Source organism: Trachymyrmex cornetzi, unplaced genomic scaffold (genome assembly GCF_001594075.2).
Source record: "Trachymyrmex cornetzi isolate Tcor2-1 unplaced genomic scaffold, Tcor1.1 scaffold641, whole genome shotgun sequence".
NCBI classification, from domain to species: Eukaryota; Metazoa; Arthropoda; class Insecta; order Hymenoptera; family Formicidae; genus Trachymyrmex; species Trachymyrmex cornetzi.
In genome coordinates this window covers 752,497-768,366 of record NW_017299961.1, presented here as the reverse complement: position 1 = coordinate 768,366, position 15,870 = coordinate 752,497, and the positions used below count along the sequence as shown (strand labels likewise).

General features: G+C 33.1%; 1 protein-coding gene and 1 long non-coding RNA gene across 3 annotated transcripts in view; one reads left to right on the top strand and one right to left on the bottom strand.

Annotated features, from left to right (window-relative positions):
• Positions 1-2,750, top strand: part of LOC108766977 (transmembrane protease serine 11G) — an 8,874-nt gene extending 6,124 nt beyond the window's left edge. The window contains exons 2-3 of the mRNA XM_018516581.1: positions 1,332-1,486; positions 2,144-2,750. Coding sequence (XP_018372083.1) covers positions 1,400-1,486; positions 2,144-2,308 — 252 coding nt within the window. The 5' untranslated portion in view covers positions 1,332-1,399 and the 3' untranslated portion in view covers positions 2,309-2,750. The remainder of the gene's footprint in view (positions 1-1,331; positions 1,487-2,143) is intronic.
• The window catches only part of LOC108766979 (uncharacterized), a 62,628-nt gene that overhangs the window by 11,488 nt on the left and 35,270 nt on the right, over positions 1-15,870 (bottom strand). Inside the window, exons 2-3 of one of the 2 annotated variants that reach the window (XR_001940406.1) lie at positions 14,085-14,219; positions 12,950-13,115 (exon numbers count right to left, since the gene is read on the bottom strand). This is a non-coding gene — a long non-coding RNA (uncharacterized LOC108766979). Of the gene's footprint in view, positions 1-12,949; positions 13,116-14,084; positions 14,220-15,870 lie in introns of those variants that run through there. The other variant, XR_001940405.1, reaches the window with a different exon arrangement.

Genomic DNA, 15,870 nt, shown 5'->3' with positions numbered 1-15,870 from the left:
TTGTACAACTCCTAGGAGAAATGAGCGTTACATATCTAGCTAGTAACTAGCCAGAAATACTAGACAGCAGTTATCTAAACATTTTGTCTAGCTACTGTCTAATTTTTTTTGTACAGCTCCTAGGAGAAGTGAGCGTTACATATCTAGCTAGTAACTAGCCAGAAATACCAGACAACAGTTATCTAAGACACAACTTTTCTAGCTAACCGTTAGCTAGAAATGAGGTTCAATTTCTACTCGGGTAATTACGCACTCGATTGATCATGGTATCAAAATAATCCTTAAGGGCGCGGCGCGCGGTCTTCCGCGACGTTTCGATTATTTTGACTGACTTAAGAGTGAGCGCAAAATTCAGTGTGCACAATATTTCGAAACTAGAATGTCTAAGGATTATTTTGATACCATAATCAATCGAGGTTCCTAATTATTTGACGATCAGGTAATTTACTTTAGTGTGCGGCGCGCTCTAATATTGGAATTAACGCTCTATATTCGAATTGACGCTATATTTTAAATTTTTGGCTCTATTGTGTAGTGCATAATTAGCGCTAAATTTTTGACCTATTCCGAACTTGATTTTCGATGAGGAGGGGGTGCAGCTTCACAGACATGGAAATGGGAACTCTAAACTATGGAAGTTCAATATTGGGGTGCTAACTTAACATACGCGGCGAGCACGATTTGGCGAATGAAGATAAGCCATATGGATATCAGGAGAGAAAAGTGCAAATTGTGGCGAGCCATCCAAAATTCGACGCGTATACTTTCGAGTACGATCTTGATCTATTGCGATTCTATGAACCTCTTCTGCCATTCCAACCAAATGTTTTACCGATCTGCCTGCCCGACGACGATGAAACCTGTATTGAGCGTACCGCCTATGTTACTAGCTGGGGAAACTTTACGACGGTATTAAAATGCATTGTCATAATTAATTAAGTGAAGCAACAATACAACTTGGAATTTATATCCTCATATTAATTACCCTCCATCTGCGATCATAATTCGCCGTTTTCGACTTTCAAAATATATAAAAAAAATTAAGATTAGTTTTTAATATCTCTATTATATTACCAAATAATTTTTTAACAAGATATTTTAAGAGGAGAAATCAGACTCTGCTCTCCTTTATTTCTGAGAAATTTGAAGGTAAAATTTTGCTTGTGCCAAAAAAAATCCAAATTGCAAACGGAGTGTTAATATTTGATACGTGTTCATTAGAAAAAAATTGTCAACTGTTTTAGATGAAATATTTTATATTAAACTATACAAGTAAAATTATTATCACTCATCGCGTAGATACCTAAAAATATAATTGTCTACTTTTGCAGAGGGACCATTGCCGACCGTGTTACAGGAGGTTGCAGTACCAATTATCAATAATACCGTATGTGAAGCGATGTATAAAAACGCGGGTTACATTGAGCATATTCCACATATATTTATCTGCGCCGGTTGGAGGAACGGCGGATGCGACTCCTGCGAGGTCAGTTGTTTTGGCGATTTTATAGAAATGAAAAAAGTCGCCGTACCATTTCAAGTTTTCATCGAGATTTTTGAGATTGAAAGTAGCAATTAAAAAGTATTGTCCGTATAATTTACATCTTTCGATAATACACTTTATTTTGACAATCATATATGACTATATCACAACAAAAATGTTTCAGAAAATCTTTAGAAAATTAAAATATCTTGATATACCTTTCTTACAGAAGATAACTTACAGATACCTTTCGCACATTATAGTTGCTTAGAAATAAATTATTATTGATATAAAATTTTGTAGCAATAATATTCTGTAATATTATTGCTACAAGTTTTTATATCAATAATAATAAATTTTTAGGTAACTATTATGTTTCCTTACAACAATTTAATACTGGAAAGTAACTATTAATTACTTATTTTTAATAATGAAAACACTATTGTACAGTAATTTTCAGTATTAAATTGGATTTCTGTGAGAATTCAAAAGACAAAAGTTATGTATAAGAATTATCTTAAAGTTATTGATAAGACGTTTCAATTTTATAAAGATATTTTTAAATATTTTTACTATAACACAATGATATATAAGAATTACATGTATTATAAAGAGATATATCTCTTAATATTGTAACTTGCAACCTTCCTCCTTTATCAGGATGACAGCGGCGGTCCAATAGTCATCCAAAGAGCGCGAGATAAGCGATGGATTCTTGCTGGAATCATCAGCTGGGGAATCGATTGCACTGCGTCTGATCAACCGGGCGTTTACACACGTATCTCGGAATTTCGCGATTGGATCAATCAGATCCTGCAGTTCTGAGCGTCTCGGAAAGAGCGTGATCTGCGCTCGAAATTCGCGCATTTACATCGCGCCGACTCCTACGGACGTTTGTAACGATCGCCAAGCGGACAAACGGCACCATCTGCCGGAGATGTGAGCCAAGTGCAATTTAGAGGAAAAATCTAAGAGATCCCAACATGGGGATTCACAGAGATTTGTGCGCGTGTTGCAAACTTGGATGACATGTGGAGCCACTGATTCAATTTTCCTATGTAAAGCCGTAACATATGCATGTACATACACGCGATTTTCCGGGAAAATCTGACATGTTACAACAATACGAAGGGTACAATCGATTTGCCTATCAGAGACATTATGGATATCAGTAAAAGAACATCAAACTTTATAATGATGAGGATTGAAATTTTTGATCAACTTAGAGAGACTCCTTTATCTAGAATTGATTTAAAATAGTTAATACCAGGACATGTAATTATTTTTTTTAAATAAATTGTTCTTTTAGATATCTATAGATGCTGTTCGACATTAATTTCTTAAATTTTCTCTTTCTACCAAACATGTATTTATTTCTAATGTGTTCAGTTTGTTCAAAGCTTGATTTAACGAAAGCTTATAAAAATTCACGTGATTGCGGTAATTAATAGATTTACAAAGGAAATATTAGATCAGTTATTAATTTAATAACAGAAAATAATTTCTTTATTGAACTTCCACTATAAACTTAATCATTTCTGGAAATAATTTTTCTCTCTTCAATTTGAAATAAATTAAATTGAAGTAAAAAATGTAATTTAAAATATAATATATTTAATTAAATATATCAAAATTATTTCTAGGCAATTTAACTTAGTAATTATTGTTCAATACTTAAAAAATTATTTGCAATTTAATGTTTTGCATATCTTCTGATTTATCATTGAAAGCAATTAATCGTGATGCTACTATGATTTAGAATTTACATGATTTCCAAATATATATTTTTACATATAAAAATATAGAATAAGCTTTTGAATCATAGCGTGCGCAAAAATTTTCTATGTCAATGTTGTTACGCGGCATAACAAACATTCTATGGTATCGTCAAGAAATATTTTAGCGAAAACACAATCAAATATATGAATATAATTTATAAAAACCCATATTTTTTATGAGTTTTCCAATTTTTACTTATCAGTGAACAAACTGTTAAACTTTTTCTCTGAATATTTTTTAGATACAAAAATAACAAGATATACATGAGTCCATTCGTATACAACGATATTTTATATAAATTTTTGTTTACACCCAGAAACTTAAATATATGTATAGCCGGGCATGAAATAAATATCCCAAAATCGTAAATTAAAAAAAGACTGATTTTAAATTTCTCTGTGAAATTATATTCTATTATTTTATCAGTGGTAAGCATATTAGAATTTGTAACAAAGGATTGAAATTTTCGGTTAATTTTGATTCCTTGAATTGATTTAAAATAGTTAATAAAATAAAATTATTTAAAAAATATAAATTATTTTTCTTTAACCCCTTTAATTGGTCACATGGAATTGCGGCGATTCCAAATTATTTTATTTAACGATGTATTTTCGCGCGACAAATTAAAGATTAAATATTTATAGGATAAAAACGAATAATTAGTATATGGACCGTGTTATCAATTGTTTATGAAAAGATTCGTTATCAATATCCGCGATAATCGAGTTGCAATTGTTAGTGTGATTTAATATTCCATACCGACATCAATCACACACAGTTCCCCTCGTCATAAATTTACATAGTAATTTCCAGGGAATAGCAATGGGAATTTCAGTGCATTCTTCAAAGCTCATGAATATCCAGTTGTCCCGATTGATCTTGGGAAGAAACGAAGGGAAATTCTGCGCCCGGCTTCATAAATTCTATCTCTCTTTCTCTTCCTTTCTTCGCAGACACTTCACTTCGTAGTTACTTGAATATAGTTTCAAGTGAAAATGAATTGATGGTGCGCTAAAAACGTGCTCATTAATCTCAATGGCTCGTTTGTCAGCCAACAAGCAACTCATTACATACATTTTAATTTAAAAAATATATTTTATGTAAATTGCGAATTAAATTCAATCAAATTGTAAAAATCAAAAAGACAAATTCATTTATAGTACCGCGGAGATATATGTACCGAGATATTATTTAATTTAATTAATAAAAAAATTTATATTTATAGAAGCATAAATTATATTGTATATATATGTGTACACAATACGTAAGCGCGCATATGCGTATAATTTAATCGCGCATGTGTGTTTTAGATGGCATTTATGAAGAGATACTTTGTATCCAGTTTTTGAACGACATTTACCAGAATGCCGTAGTTACTCAAAGAAACATTTCGCACGATTGCGTTGATAATCTAATGCAGTTGTACACACTGTTAAATTTTATAGGATCAAATTATCTTAATGTGAGTCGCCACTGCTCCTACTAAATATATTGTTATTTTTAACTAAAATGATAATTAAATTTGACACTATATAATGTTAAATCGATACTGTATAATGTCAAATATAACCATTGTTTTAGTAAAAAATAATATTATTGCGTAAGAGCAATGGCGACTCACATTAAGTTAATTTGACCTTATAAAATTTAACAGTGCACATCTGATTACTCGAAAAAAATGTCGTTTCGCATTCTCATTATCGCGCGGATATTTGTTGCTAATTAAAGTCATCGGCAAATGTCGCAGCTTAAGGTAATACAATCGGAATAATGCGATTCCATTGTACATGTAAATATTTGTGGTATCGATCAGATTGTGGTGCGGTACGTGCGGCAGGTTCTCGCACCTACCCGCTTTTCATCTCTCGTCGGCCACGTCCGCCTTTGTACTTACGAAATGATTAAAAAGCGACCGTTCGCATCCGCAAATGCTATGCCAAGCTGTGTCGATTATACCCCTACCATTAATCCCCTTTTTTCTCTTTCCTTTGCTGTGTTTGTGTCGCGTGCATTATATCCCCTCTTGCGTCATTGCCAGTGCATCCCCGTCGCTGCATAGCGAACAATAGTGTGGGCGTTTGATATTTGCACGCTAAAGGAAGTTCGTGATTTCAAATATCGCCCACGCGTCAGACGCCCACCTCTCTGGTTTGGCCATCAGCACGAACAGAGACAGACGAAGAGTGAAATTTTGCAAAATTGAGTTCGCTATTTTAATGAACGGTACTCAATAAACTCCTAACGAGGTGAAATCGCAATTCGTCGTAAATGTTTGGCGCGGAAACTTTAACGTTGTTAAAATTTATATTACGAAAATAACAGGTATTCATTTATCCTCTCTCACATTGAGTGATACTTTTTGTTATTGGATTCCTATAAAGCTTATTGAAACGTGTGTACCTTGAAACTTTTAAATTGAAGAATAAGGACAATCAGAAACATCAAAGCCAGAAGTAAAATTTACAACTAGGATGAATTAAATTTATATCCATTCAATTTGTTTACATTGTAAAAATGTATTAATGCGTAGGTTATACATTCTGTACATGTTGAAACATACATATGCTATACAGATGCTATAAAGCTTTGTCAAACCACGTATCTTAAAACTTTTTATTAATCGAAAGAAATTAACGAGAAAAATCCAAAAATTGAAGTTAGAATTAAAATTTACATTAGGATGAATTAAATTTACATTCAATTAATATACGTCACAAACAGGATGTATGAATTTTGTGTACGTTCTATACAAAACTATAAAAACATTATAGATATAGATATTATAAATGGGATAAAACTAGATCGAGCTACAAATAAATGCGCTCACTCGCAGGAAGAGAGAATTTTCACGACATAACCGATTCGATTTACGTCTTTATTCGTAGTGTTTCTCACGCTGGATATTAAAGTGCTAAATGCATCGCGTGGAGTTAGCATCCTCTTGGCGGCCATAAATTTTCCCGATGCTAACGGTACGCTGCCAATCGTTAAGGATCGAGTTCGGAAGGATCGGCTTTCCTTCTCGTGTGAAAGATATCGATCAATCAACCGTGAAGCTTCTCTCAGATACAGTTAAAATTCGATGAGCTCGTTTCGGGACATCTATTCCGCTACCGTTGTTTTATCAAGACAAATATGTATATTTACCAAGCATAGTTAATTATGGTAGATTCCGTGTATTCGACGACCGTTGATTGTCGTTATTGTGGTTCATACATAGCTGATTTTCATATAGTTATATTGTTAAACCGTTTTCAGATTAAATGCAGCAGAATAAATTCGAGTTTCTCTCTCTCGATTCGTGAGATTCGTTCATGAAAACGCAAATATACGAGGGAAAATTTCGCGAAAATCTGTTCATCCTTTGAAGCTAAAAACGAAGGTATACAAAGTATAAAGAAATCTTATTTCCTTTTCTGTTTACATAACTTTCTTGTTGGGAGTATATTTCAGAAAAATTAAAACGTCGTAAAATGTATTCAAATATCACCCTAGTAAATAAACGCAAGAAAATTCTTCAATCACTAACAGAAATACGCAAAAATACATTATTTAAATGCATTCTTTTTACGCAGAAATATCGTAGAAAGATGTAGAGAATTAAATTATAATTGCAAATTGGTAAAAAAGCTTGCTCCTTCAAGTAGACTTTATGTTAATAAAGTGTTAATTAGTTGCGAATTAAAAAATTATCAGACAGAATTTGTAGAACAGTAAAATGCACAATATTTCTAATATTTCATATATACTGCTATATAGAGAAACGTAAAACAACAAAGCGAACGAACAGTATTAATGAGAATTGAGATTGAAAAGCTTATTGTTTTACTCAACACAAACAGAAAAGAGAAAGAGAGAGAAAGGTTCCATTATAACTCTCAGGTTAGATAAAAAAGGTTCTTTCTGTGTTATTTCTCTCACTATATTTGCCACAGTAATGAGATTGAGACAAAGTTATGACCGCAATCTATCCTTGCGTTTCTCTGTGCAAAACTCGATTTATTTATAAATATTCTCAGGTAAAATTTGTCGCCCCTGTTAATTAATATTTCTCACTCGTAATCACAGAAAAATTGCCAACAAGAATATTTGTCAGAATTTTTTCTACTTGTCTTCGTAATACTTTGTGGTAAATTAATTTAAATATTTGTTATTTAATGTTATAATAATTATCGGTTTCTTTAAAATTTCTTATTAGAGCAAAATATATAATAATATTTTATAATTTTAAAAGAAACGCAACTTTCGCTTTATTATGTGTATATTATGAGGTCTACAAAAGAATAAATAATCACGCTTTATATTCCCCTATCAAAAAGTACGAATTGGCCTAGAAAGGAAAAGAGAGAATCGCGGTTTTTAAATTATATTTAATGAGGTAAACACGACGACACAATCGTTGTGAGCGATTTATGCGGCAATAAATATAATTCTTTCGGAATGTGACTCTCTCTCTCTTTTCCTTCCTCGTGATTTCATTGGCACGCTGTGCACGGCAAAATAAGCTTGTTAAAATAATGTTTGCGCTCGAAAGCGATTTATGTGAACAACTTTTTCCCGGCACAATGCTATAATAGAATCCAACGACTCATGTTGCTCGAGCCTCTGATGGACGTCAATTGATTCTATTGGATTTTTTTAGACGAGTTATATACGTCTTACACTCGCGCAAAGAAAATGTAAATTTCTAAACATTGCAGCATTGCTATAAGTTTTCTTTGATATTCAATTTTTTTTTACTCACGATGATGAGTGGTTCCGCGTCTATCGATCTACACTTATTACTTTTCTCTCCACGCTCTCTTTTAAATCGGAGCTGCCTTCATTTTATCAACTTGTCATTTCCGGTTCATACTATTATCAGTTCTACACGAAAAATAAATTATTATAACTATATTGAATTAACTAAAATATCCACATCAGCTAGGTGCCTTGAATCAACAATCTGATGGATATAGGAATTGCCACGAGTCTAAATAAGAACTTGACATTGAAAAGTTGAAGAATAAATATCTAAAATTAGGTCAATGTCTGTAATAATTAAACCTGACATTAACGAACTTTCCTTAAAAGATAAGGATTATCTTTCGAGTGTTACAAAATTATAATTCTTGAAAAGCTCTTGGAACTTATATTATTTTCACCTACTGCTTCGTTAATTTTAATTTTGTTCAAGGTACTTTTTACATTTAGAATACGTTAATATAATAATCTTTCAAACTTGTGATAAAAGATAATTACAGTTGCAATATGCAAAAAGAATATTAACATTAATTAATACAACATATTATACAGTAAAAAATATTTTGTATTTGTGTTAAAATCGGTCTTTGAATATTTGAATATTTGAATATTTGAATATTTTGTTAACTCTCAAACGGCACACTTCATCCCAGCACCCATAAATGGCACACTGGTCCGAATTAGGATTTTGTGATTTTATTCACTTATTTAACCATGATAATATTCTTCAAAATACTTACAAAATTATACTTTCTTGGGGGTAAAATTTCTCAACGAAGCGATTAGTGCAACTCAAATTTAGTTAAATTATTCTTAAATTATAAAAAAATTGTTATTAAAAAAAGATCTTTTTGATGAATGCCAATGTTTTAAAAATTTTGCTGATGCGAATTCGCACCAATGTGCCGTTTGAGGGTTAAATTAATATTCAACATTTCTTTTCTTAATGTTAAGATAACACAATTTATGGGTAAGTGAACAAATAAAATAAAAATAATGTATTTTAGAATGTAAATTCTAAAATAAATGAATAACATGTATTAATTTAACATGTTATAAGTATTAGTTTTGCTGAAAAAATATGCTTCCGAAATTTGCTAACAAATTGTGTTAGTGTCATATTTTTTGTGTTAATTTTTTAAATAATATTGCGTACATGATTTCCTAACATATTCATTTTATATTAAATGAACACAAAACTTTGACTGGACCATCCAGGACACGTGAAACGTGTATTTAATACAAATTATCCAATTGTGTACGAATTATACTTTCCGATATTCCAGAGTAAATTTACTGGTAAAATTTGTTCACAAATATTGTAATATAAATAAATTACAGGAACTTTCATATATTAATATTAGCACACTACTGCATATATTAATATTAATACTGCATCATATGGATGAGGTCAAATAAAACTCGTCGGCAAAACTAAGTGTAATTCCACATAATACAAAATCTCACTCGACACTCGACGATCGGAAAGTAATTATCTGGCACACACGAGAGCGAATGCGCGATTTTCTCCAATTATTATGGCCAATGCTAAACTACTGAAAATGTCACAGGCGTGACGGGCCCGGTGGATGGATGTTACTGGATCGGGTTAAGTGGCTTTGGAGAAAGCCAGCTACCTCCGCCTTTTCCTTATGCAGTCACGAAACCGCCGGCATACGTCTATGCCGCGTGTACCCGTCAGCAAATCGTCATGCCGACCTTCACCCGACGGTCGTGTTGCGATGCAAATCGACGAAGAATAATAACGCCGCGTTGTCGTAAGTCGAGAGGTTTTCATTCCTCTAATCGGGACAGCGGGTACCTAAGTCTGAGACGTGCGGACTCACATTCGCGGGGATCTCGCTTCTCTCGGTTGCGTCTCGCAGCAGCGGATTTATCGTGAGACATACGTGAAAGTTGTATTCGAGCCTACCGATTCACCGATTGATAGCGACGCGAGAACATCTCGATGATCGGGAAGTGCCGACGGTATTCAAACGTGGCATTAGAAATGTGTGTTTACATTGCTAACTCAACTATCAAGAAGGAATAGTGAAGACTTCCTAATTTCTAATTTTCCTTATTTTGCAATAACATAATTAATAAAATTAATAGAGAAAATATTGATCTTTTTTTATTGTTTATCATTATAATGCTAATCGTTAGTTTGTCTATTTTAATTGTTTATATAAAAGTGTTGAAACTTTTAACATATATATTATACATAAATATTGTATAGATTGAAAAAAAATGTTCTGGCTGTACCAATAAGAAATACAAACAAAATGAATTCTGATCATATCAATCATATCGTAAATGAATTTCTGGTTATCTTAACTAGAATATTTGATAGATTTAATTATAAGTTTCTTATTGGTTGAATCTATCAAAATTCCGATTAATGCAACAAGACTTTTTCCATGTAACACTGATTTTATGGACATAATGTATAGTACCATGTTTTAGGTATTTTAAAGTGTAAAAAGACATATGCAAAAATCTGTAATTTATCGTTGACAGGGTCCATGTTAACTATAACCTCGTAAATCGCAATGCAAACAGAAACAGGGAGAAAAAATGTAAATTAATTGTTACAAAAATGAAAATTAGCCGCGTGGAATAAAATAGCTGGGAATGGAACATTGAAGTATAACAGGGACGTACGTTGCCATGAATTTTTTCAAGGACTTGCAACAAATCGCAAATTAAAAGGAACTCAACTAATCGCGCAATCATGTTTTTTACTCAAAAAGTATATATGCTTCCTCGATAAGTGTTTCCCTCTGGTAATCACAAGGTTATATACCTTATCATTGCTCGTCATACCGCTCTCAATTTCTCGTCAAACTAAAAAAGACGGCGCGGTTCAATTCTAATATGAGATCAAGACACCTGCATCTTTAGAGAAAAAAATTTCACCAAGAAACGCGCGTAACCATTTCACATAGTATCTTTACTGATTTTTACCTGCACTTACTATAAATAATATACACTTTTTAAGTCATATAAAAAGCAAACTGTTCACAAAGCTAAAAAAATTATTGGTAACATATTTTCACATTTAACGATTATTGAAAGTCAAATTAACTCTTATTTTTAATATAAAATTAGTCATGTTCGTGTCTTGCAGATTTCTTTTTCTCGAAAAACTAGGCGCATTAAGAGTAATTAGTTATAACATTTATATACAATTTTTTTAAATACCCAACCTTATACTTTCAACAGATGTTAAAGTATGTGTAAGAATCCCTTAATAATTTTTGTATACTTGTTAAAGTGATAAAAATTAACCCAGGACACGAACGACGTGTGTAGTAAAGAATCGGGGAAATCATTGTATACTGAAGATTAAATTAGCATATTAATACCAAAAAGATATGCGATTGTGAGTAAGAAAAAGAAACTGTAAAATATTGTTAATTCTATAGATACTATAAATGTCCAAGGATAAAGAATATTGAACGTGTAGATGGGCGAAAATATGCTATGAAAAAAATTATATATTTCACGAGGATAGATTAAAACCTCGTTAGTTCGCTTTTTAGTTCAATAAAAAAAAGAGTAAATTTTCGATCGGCCTAACGGTGGTTTGAGCTGTGTGTATGGTGACTAGCGTGATCACAGTTGACCAATCCTCCGTATAAAAATAGCAAAGGTTACGAGAAACGAACGGTTGGTTCTGGTCGTGGTGCTGCTGATGGAACCAGCAAGATAGCGAACGCCTGGGAGCGCGAAGTGCGTCGGCGCTAGGACGTCGCTGCGCCGCTGTGCCGTGTGATCGATCAACGGATTTTCTTCAGGATCAGCGCAACCTGGCGTAGCCGTGGCGCAGGGTCACGGTCTGACCTTGGTGGGAGACTCGATGACGTCGCAGGGATTTAACGACCCTAGTATGCGTCCGCGATGACGCTCGACAACGTCCACCTTGACGACGTTCCTAAGTAATTATGCATCTTTTCCGATGCCCCTTGAAAACGGATTTAAAGAGGTAATAAGCTAGAAGGATCTATCAGGTGTATAGTCTTTGCAAAAAGTGACTGAAATTGGAAATGTATACTTTCCGTATAAAAATGAATGTTTTTCCACCACCCTAAGAAGCAGCATAATATAAAAAGGAACGATCTGGAGGAACAGCTCAGTATCAGGCTGCTCCTCGCCCTGATGAAGTGGACTGCAAGGTTCACGAAACGTTGGCATCTCAAGAATGGATCTGGACACGGAGGAAACCCGCGAAACGCATAACCTTTATACAAAAATGAATGTTATATATATGTATGAAATTGTTCAGTTCAGAAAGGTCCATATTTATATTCAACAATTCACAATTTTAAGTAAAAATTTTCTCAATTCATATTAATTATTTTTATTAAAAACATGTGTACTTATTGTTAAAATAATTTTTTACCTAGGTTCACCATTAAATTTTTGTGTTACTTTCAAATACAATATAAAAAAATCTGTAATTTTTTCATTTTGTTCAAAAATACTTGTAATACAACCTTAAGTGCTTCAGAGAGAAAAATAGAGTGCTTAGTTTTAGAGACAAGTTTCTAATGTCGATAAAAGACGATTATCAGACGGTGAGGTAAAAGCAAAAACAATGCGGGAAGATGCACTCTGAAACTTTTTACCCTCTTATGACAATCCACCGCGAGCATTTACGCGAAGAAAAATCAACGCTCACATCATGTGAAAGGGCACGGAGCAATCCTGACCCAGTTTTCCAGCCGTGTCCTGGGTCATGACCATCGATTGTTTCCCCTCTCTGGTCATGGCGTCGCGACCCAAATGTTTCGGATCCTTCCCTGGGATTAGGCGCTGTAACGATCGCCGGGAATTTATGGCGTTGCGAGGTGTCGTGCGCGCGGCATGTAGTAACTCTACCAGGAGAATACCACCTCCCGTGGCACTTATAGTTTATATCGTATCTTAGATCTGGTCGGGTAGGTTACAGGTGTCTCTGACCGGCGCGTATGAGGCAGTTTAATTGGGATTTATGTCGACAGCGTATGTAGTCTTTCCGGATATTTCACTGATAGTCGTTAAGAGACTAGCGCTTTCGAAGCTTTTTTTTACGACGATCTTCTACTGAGAAATTTGTGACTCGAGTCTGCGTATAAACCACAAATTAACTTGGACGCTTGGAGTAACACTTCAAAAGACTGGGAGTGTCTTATTCAAATTACAGCTTTGACTGTAAATAAGAAGCATCCTCAATTTATTGCGTTTTCTTAGAAAAGCCAAAAGAGGACTAACAAAATATTAAAATTATTATAAAAATAAATGTTATTTTTCAATAAAACTTTTTTTAAATTTATTTTTCGTTAAACATAAAACATTTACTATAATTTGTAGGAATGTTTTATACGTAAGCATTTTATATGTAACCTCTACAGATACTCAATATTATTATATAATCATTTTGCATAATATTATGCCGTCTCTTTTGAATAATTCAAAACAAACAATCTAGAGATTTAATGTAGCTTCCAAATAATCGATAAAATATTATTTAATATCAAATATTATGTAATAATATTGATCGTATACGGCCTGCTTTATGACTTTGTGTTTTATCACATAGCCTATTATTTATAATTAAAAAATAAAATATGTCACATATTATATAAATGTGTTACAGCTTATACACAATCGATTAGACATATATTTTATTTATCGAAAAATTCACAATATCGTGAGCACGTACGGTTTTAAAAGAGGCAAATTAAACAATAAATTCCAGTATAATATATACTATATACTTCGCCAAACGTAATCCATCAGCGCTGATGCATGCTAACTGAGACAAAATAATTTATAGGACAATAGCAGCTCTGAATTTATTAGTGTTTCGAGCCAGCAATGTCTCGTTATTACGTAAATTACCATTTACCATACAGGTAAAGTTAATACAATGCACAGCTCTATATACCACGTCATTGTTATATCCATATATGCTGCGGCGCGATCAAAGCATCGAGTTTCAACGATATTAAACGTAACGTCGTGTTACTTTCTACATTTCTTTTCGATTCTATAAAATACATTTATACAGAGCCACGGGCCTTAACCCACTTACCGAAAGTCACGATCACGGTCAATGCCTGTGTGCTCGATCTTCCAGCATGCGTCATGTTATGGAGAGAAAAGAATCGTCTACATCAGCCGGTGAGAACCATTTGATAATTTGTAGTTTCACTAGTCGACGGATCAACTATAACAAATTGCGTAAACAACTTGCATTAGCATCTTTAATGCTAGCGTTAGGCATTACAGATTAATCGTATGCGTCTGCCAAACTTGGTTAACTATAGTTAAGTTAATTAATGAATGTTTACTATGTGCGTTAATACTAGCGTACGAACGAGGAAGTGAAAAACCGCATGCCCGGTAATTTACCGTGTATCCTACGCGGATAAAACACACGGTAACGAGGCGCTCGAATGGCGCACCTGTACCTGTAAAATAAATGAGATTCCATTCAGTGGTGGACGGCAGCATGCACCAAAAGATATAGGTCCTGACCTACTTCAAACCAGTCACGTTCACGATCAAGGACCGAACGTCTCGAACTCTCTAAGAAGGCGTATTCAAGAGGAAGCTGATTTCGATCATAATGATTATTCGATGGAAGCTGTACTTGAAAACTTTTATGTAGAATAATTAGAAGAATCATAACACTTCCTTGCTCCAAAAGTAACACAACTAAAAAAATGTGATTTTTAATTATTATTATAAATAAGTTAGATAAAGATTACTCTATCAATTAAAATTAAAGCGACTTAACTTCACAGTTCGCGAAGTTAAGTTATGTATCTCTGATAAATAGCACTTGTGTCTTTCTTGAGATTAAAAAAAATCATATCTTCTACAAAGTGATATATTTCGAGATGTGTACCGTTTTTTAATAAATAAAAGAGTCTTAGATAGAGAATATTTAGAGTTAAGACAATTTTGGTCAAAATTTTTATCAAAGTTTGAAGAAGAAAATTTTATTTTGAATTTAGTAATTTTAGCTGAGAGTTGTGAAACAGAAATAGCAAAAATGACACTCGACTATATTTCTAAAAGAATATTTCTTTTGCCGATATTATCTAATAGATCAATAATTTTCTGTTAAGTAATTGGAAAATAGTTTTTCCTTTTTCTTTTTGGAAGAATTTAATTTGTTGAGTTGTGACAATTTTGAAGTATGGAAACAATGTAAAGAATTATCTAACTTCTTTCAAAAATGAAGACAACTATTTGAAAAATTGATTTTTTATTTACTGATTATAGCAGTCTTTTTTTAATAACAGATAAGTAGCCTGTTATTTCTTTCGTGTGGTAGTCTTTGAGATTATACACGAAGAGAAGCGTTAAATGAGTAGGAATCTCTTTTTGGAATTCTTTCATAGCCACTAAGTGAAACTAAAAATACCAGTTCAGCATACATTTGGGAACTATGTAATCATAAAGTATCTTACTTATTTTCATATAGATTCTGAGCTTCTTACAATACGTTCCATTTTCATGTTCACATGCTGTAAGCATCTGTTCATCCTTGTTGTCTATCAAATAATAAAGAAACACAAATTATGCTTACAAGCGCTGTAAGCGCGAAACGCATCGCACTTTAACAAGTAAAATAATAACGGAAATTAGTTAAAACAAAAGATCATTATTAAAAGATCAGGTAAATATGTAGATTAGGGGAGCCCCCTCCCAATGACCTTGACCTTGACATATGTTGCCAAGGTCATGACCCCGAGTGACCTTGAGGAAGTATTAATTGCAGGACGTTACTCATTAAGAAGTTATAAACAAAAGAAGTTTACGAAATAACTTCTTTTTACTATAGGGGCTTACGACTCTCACCTCCGACT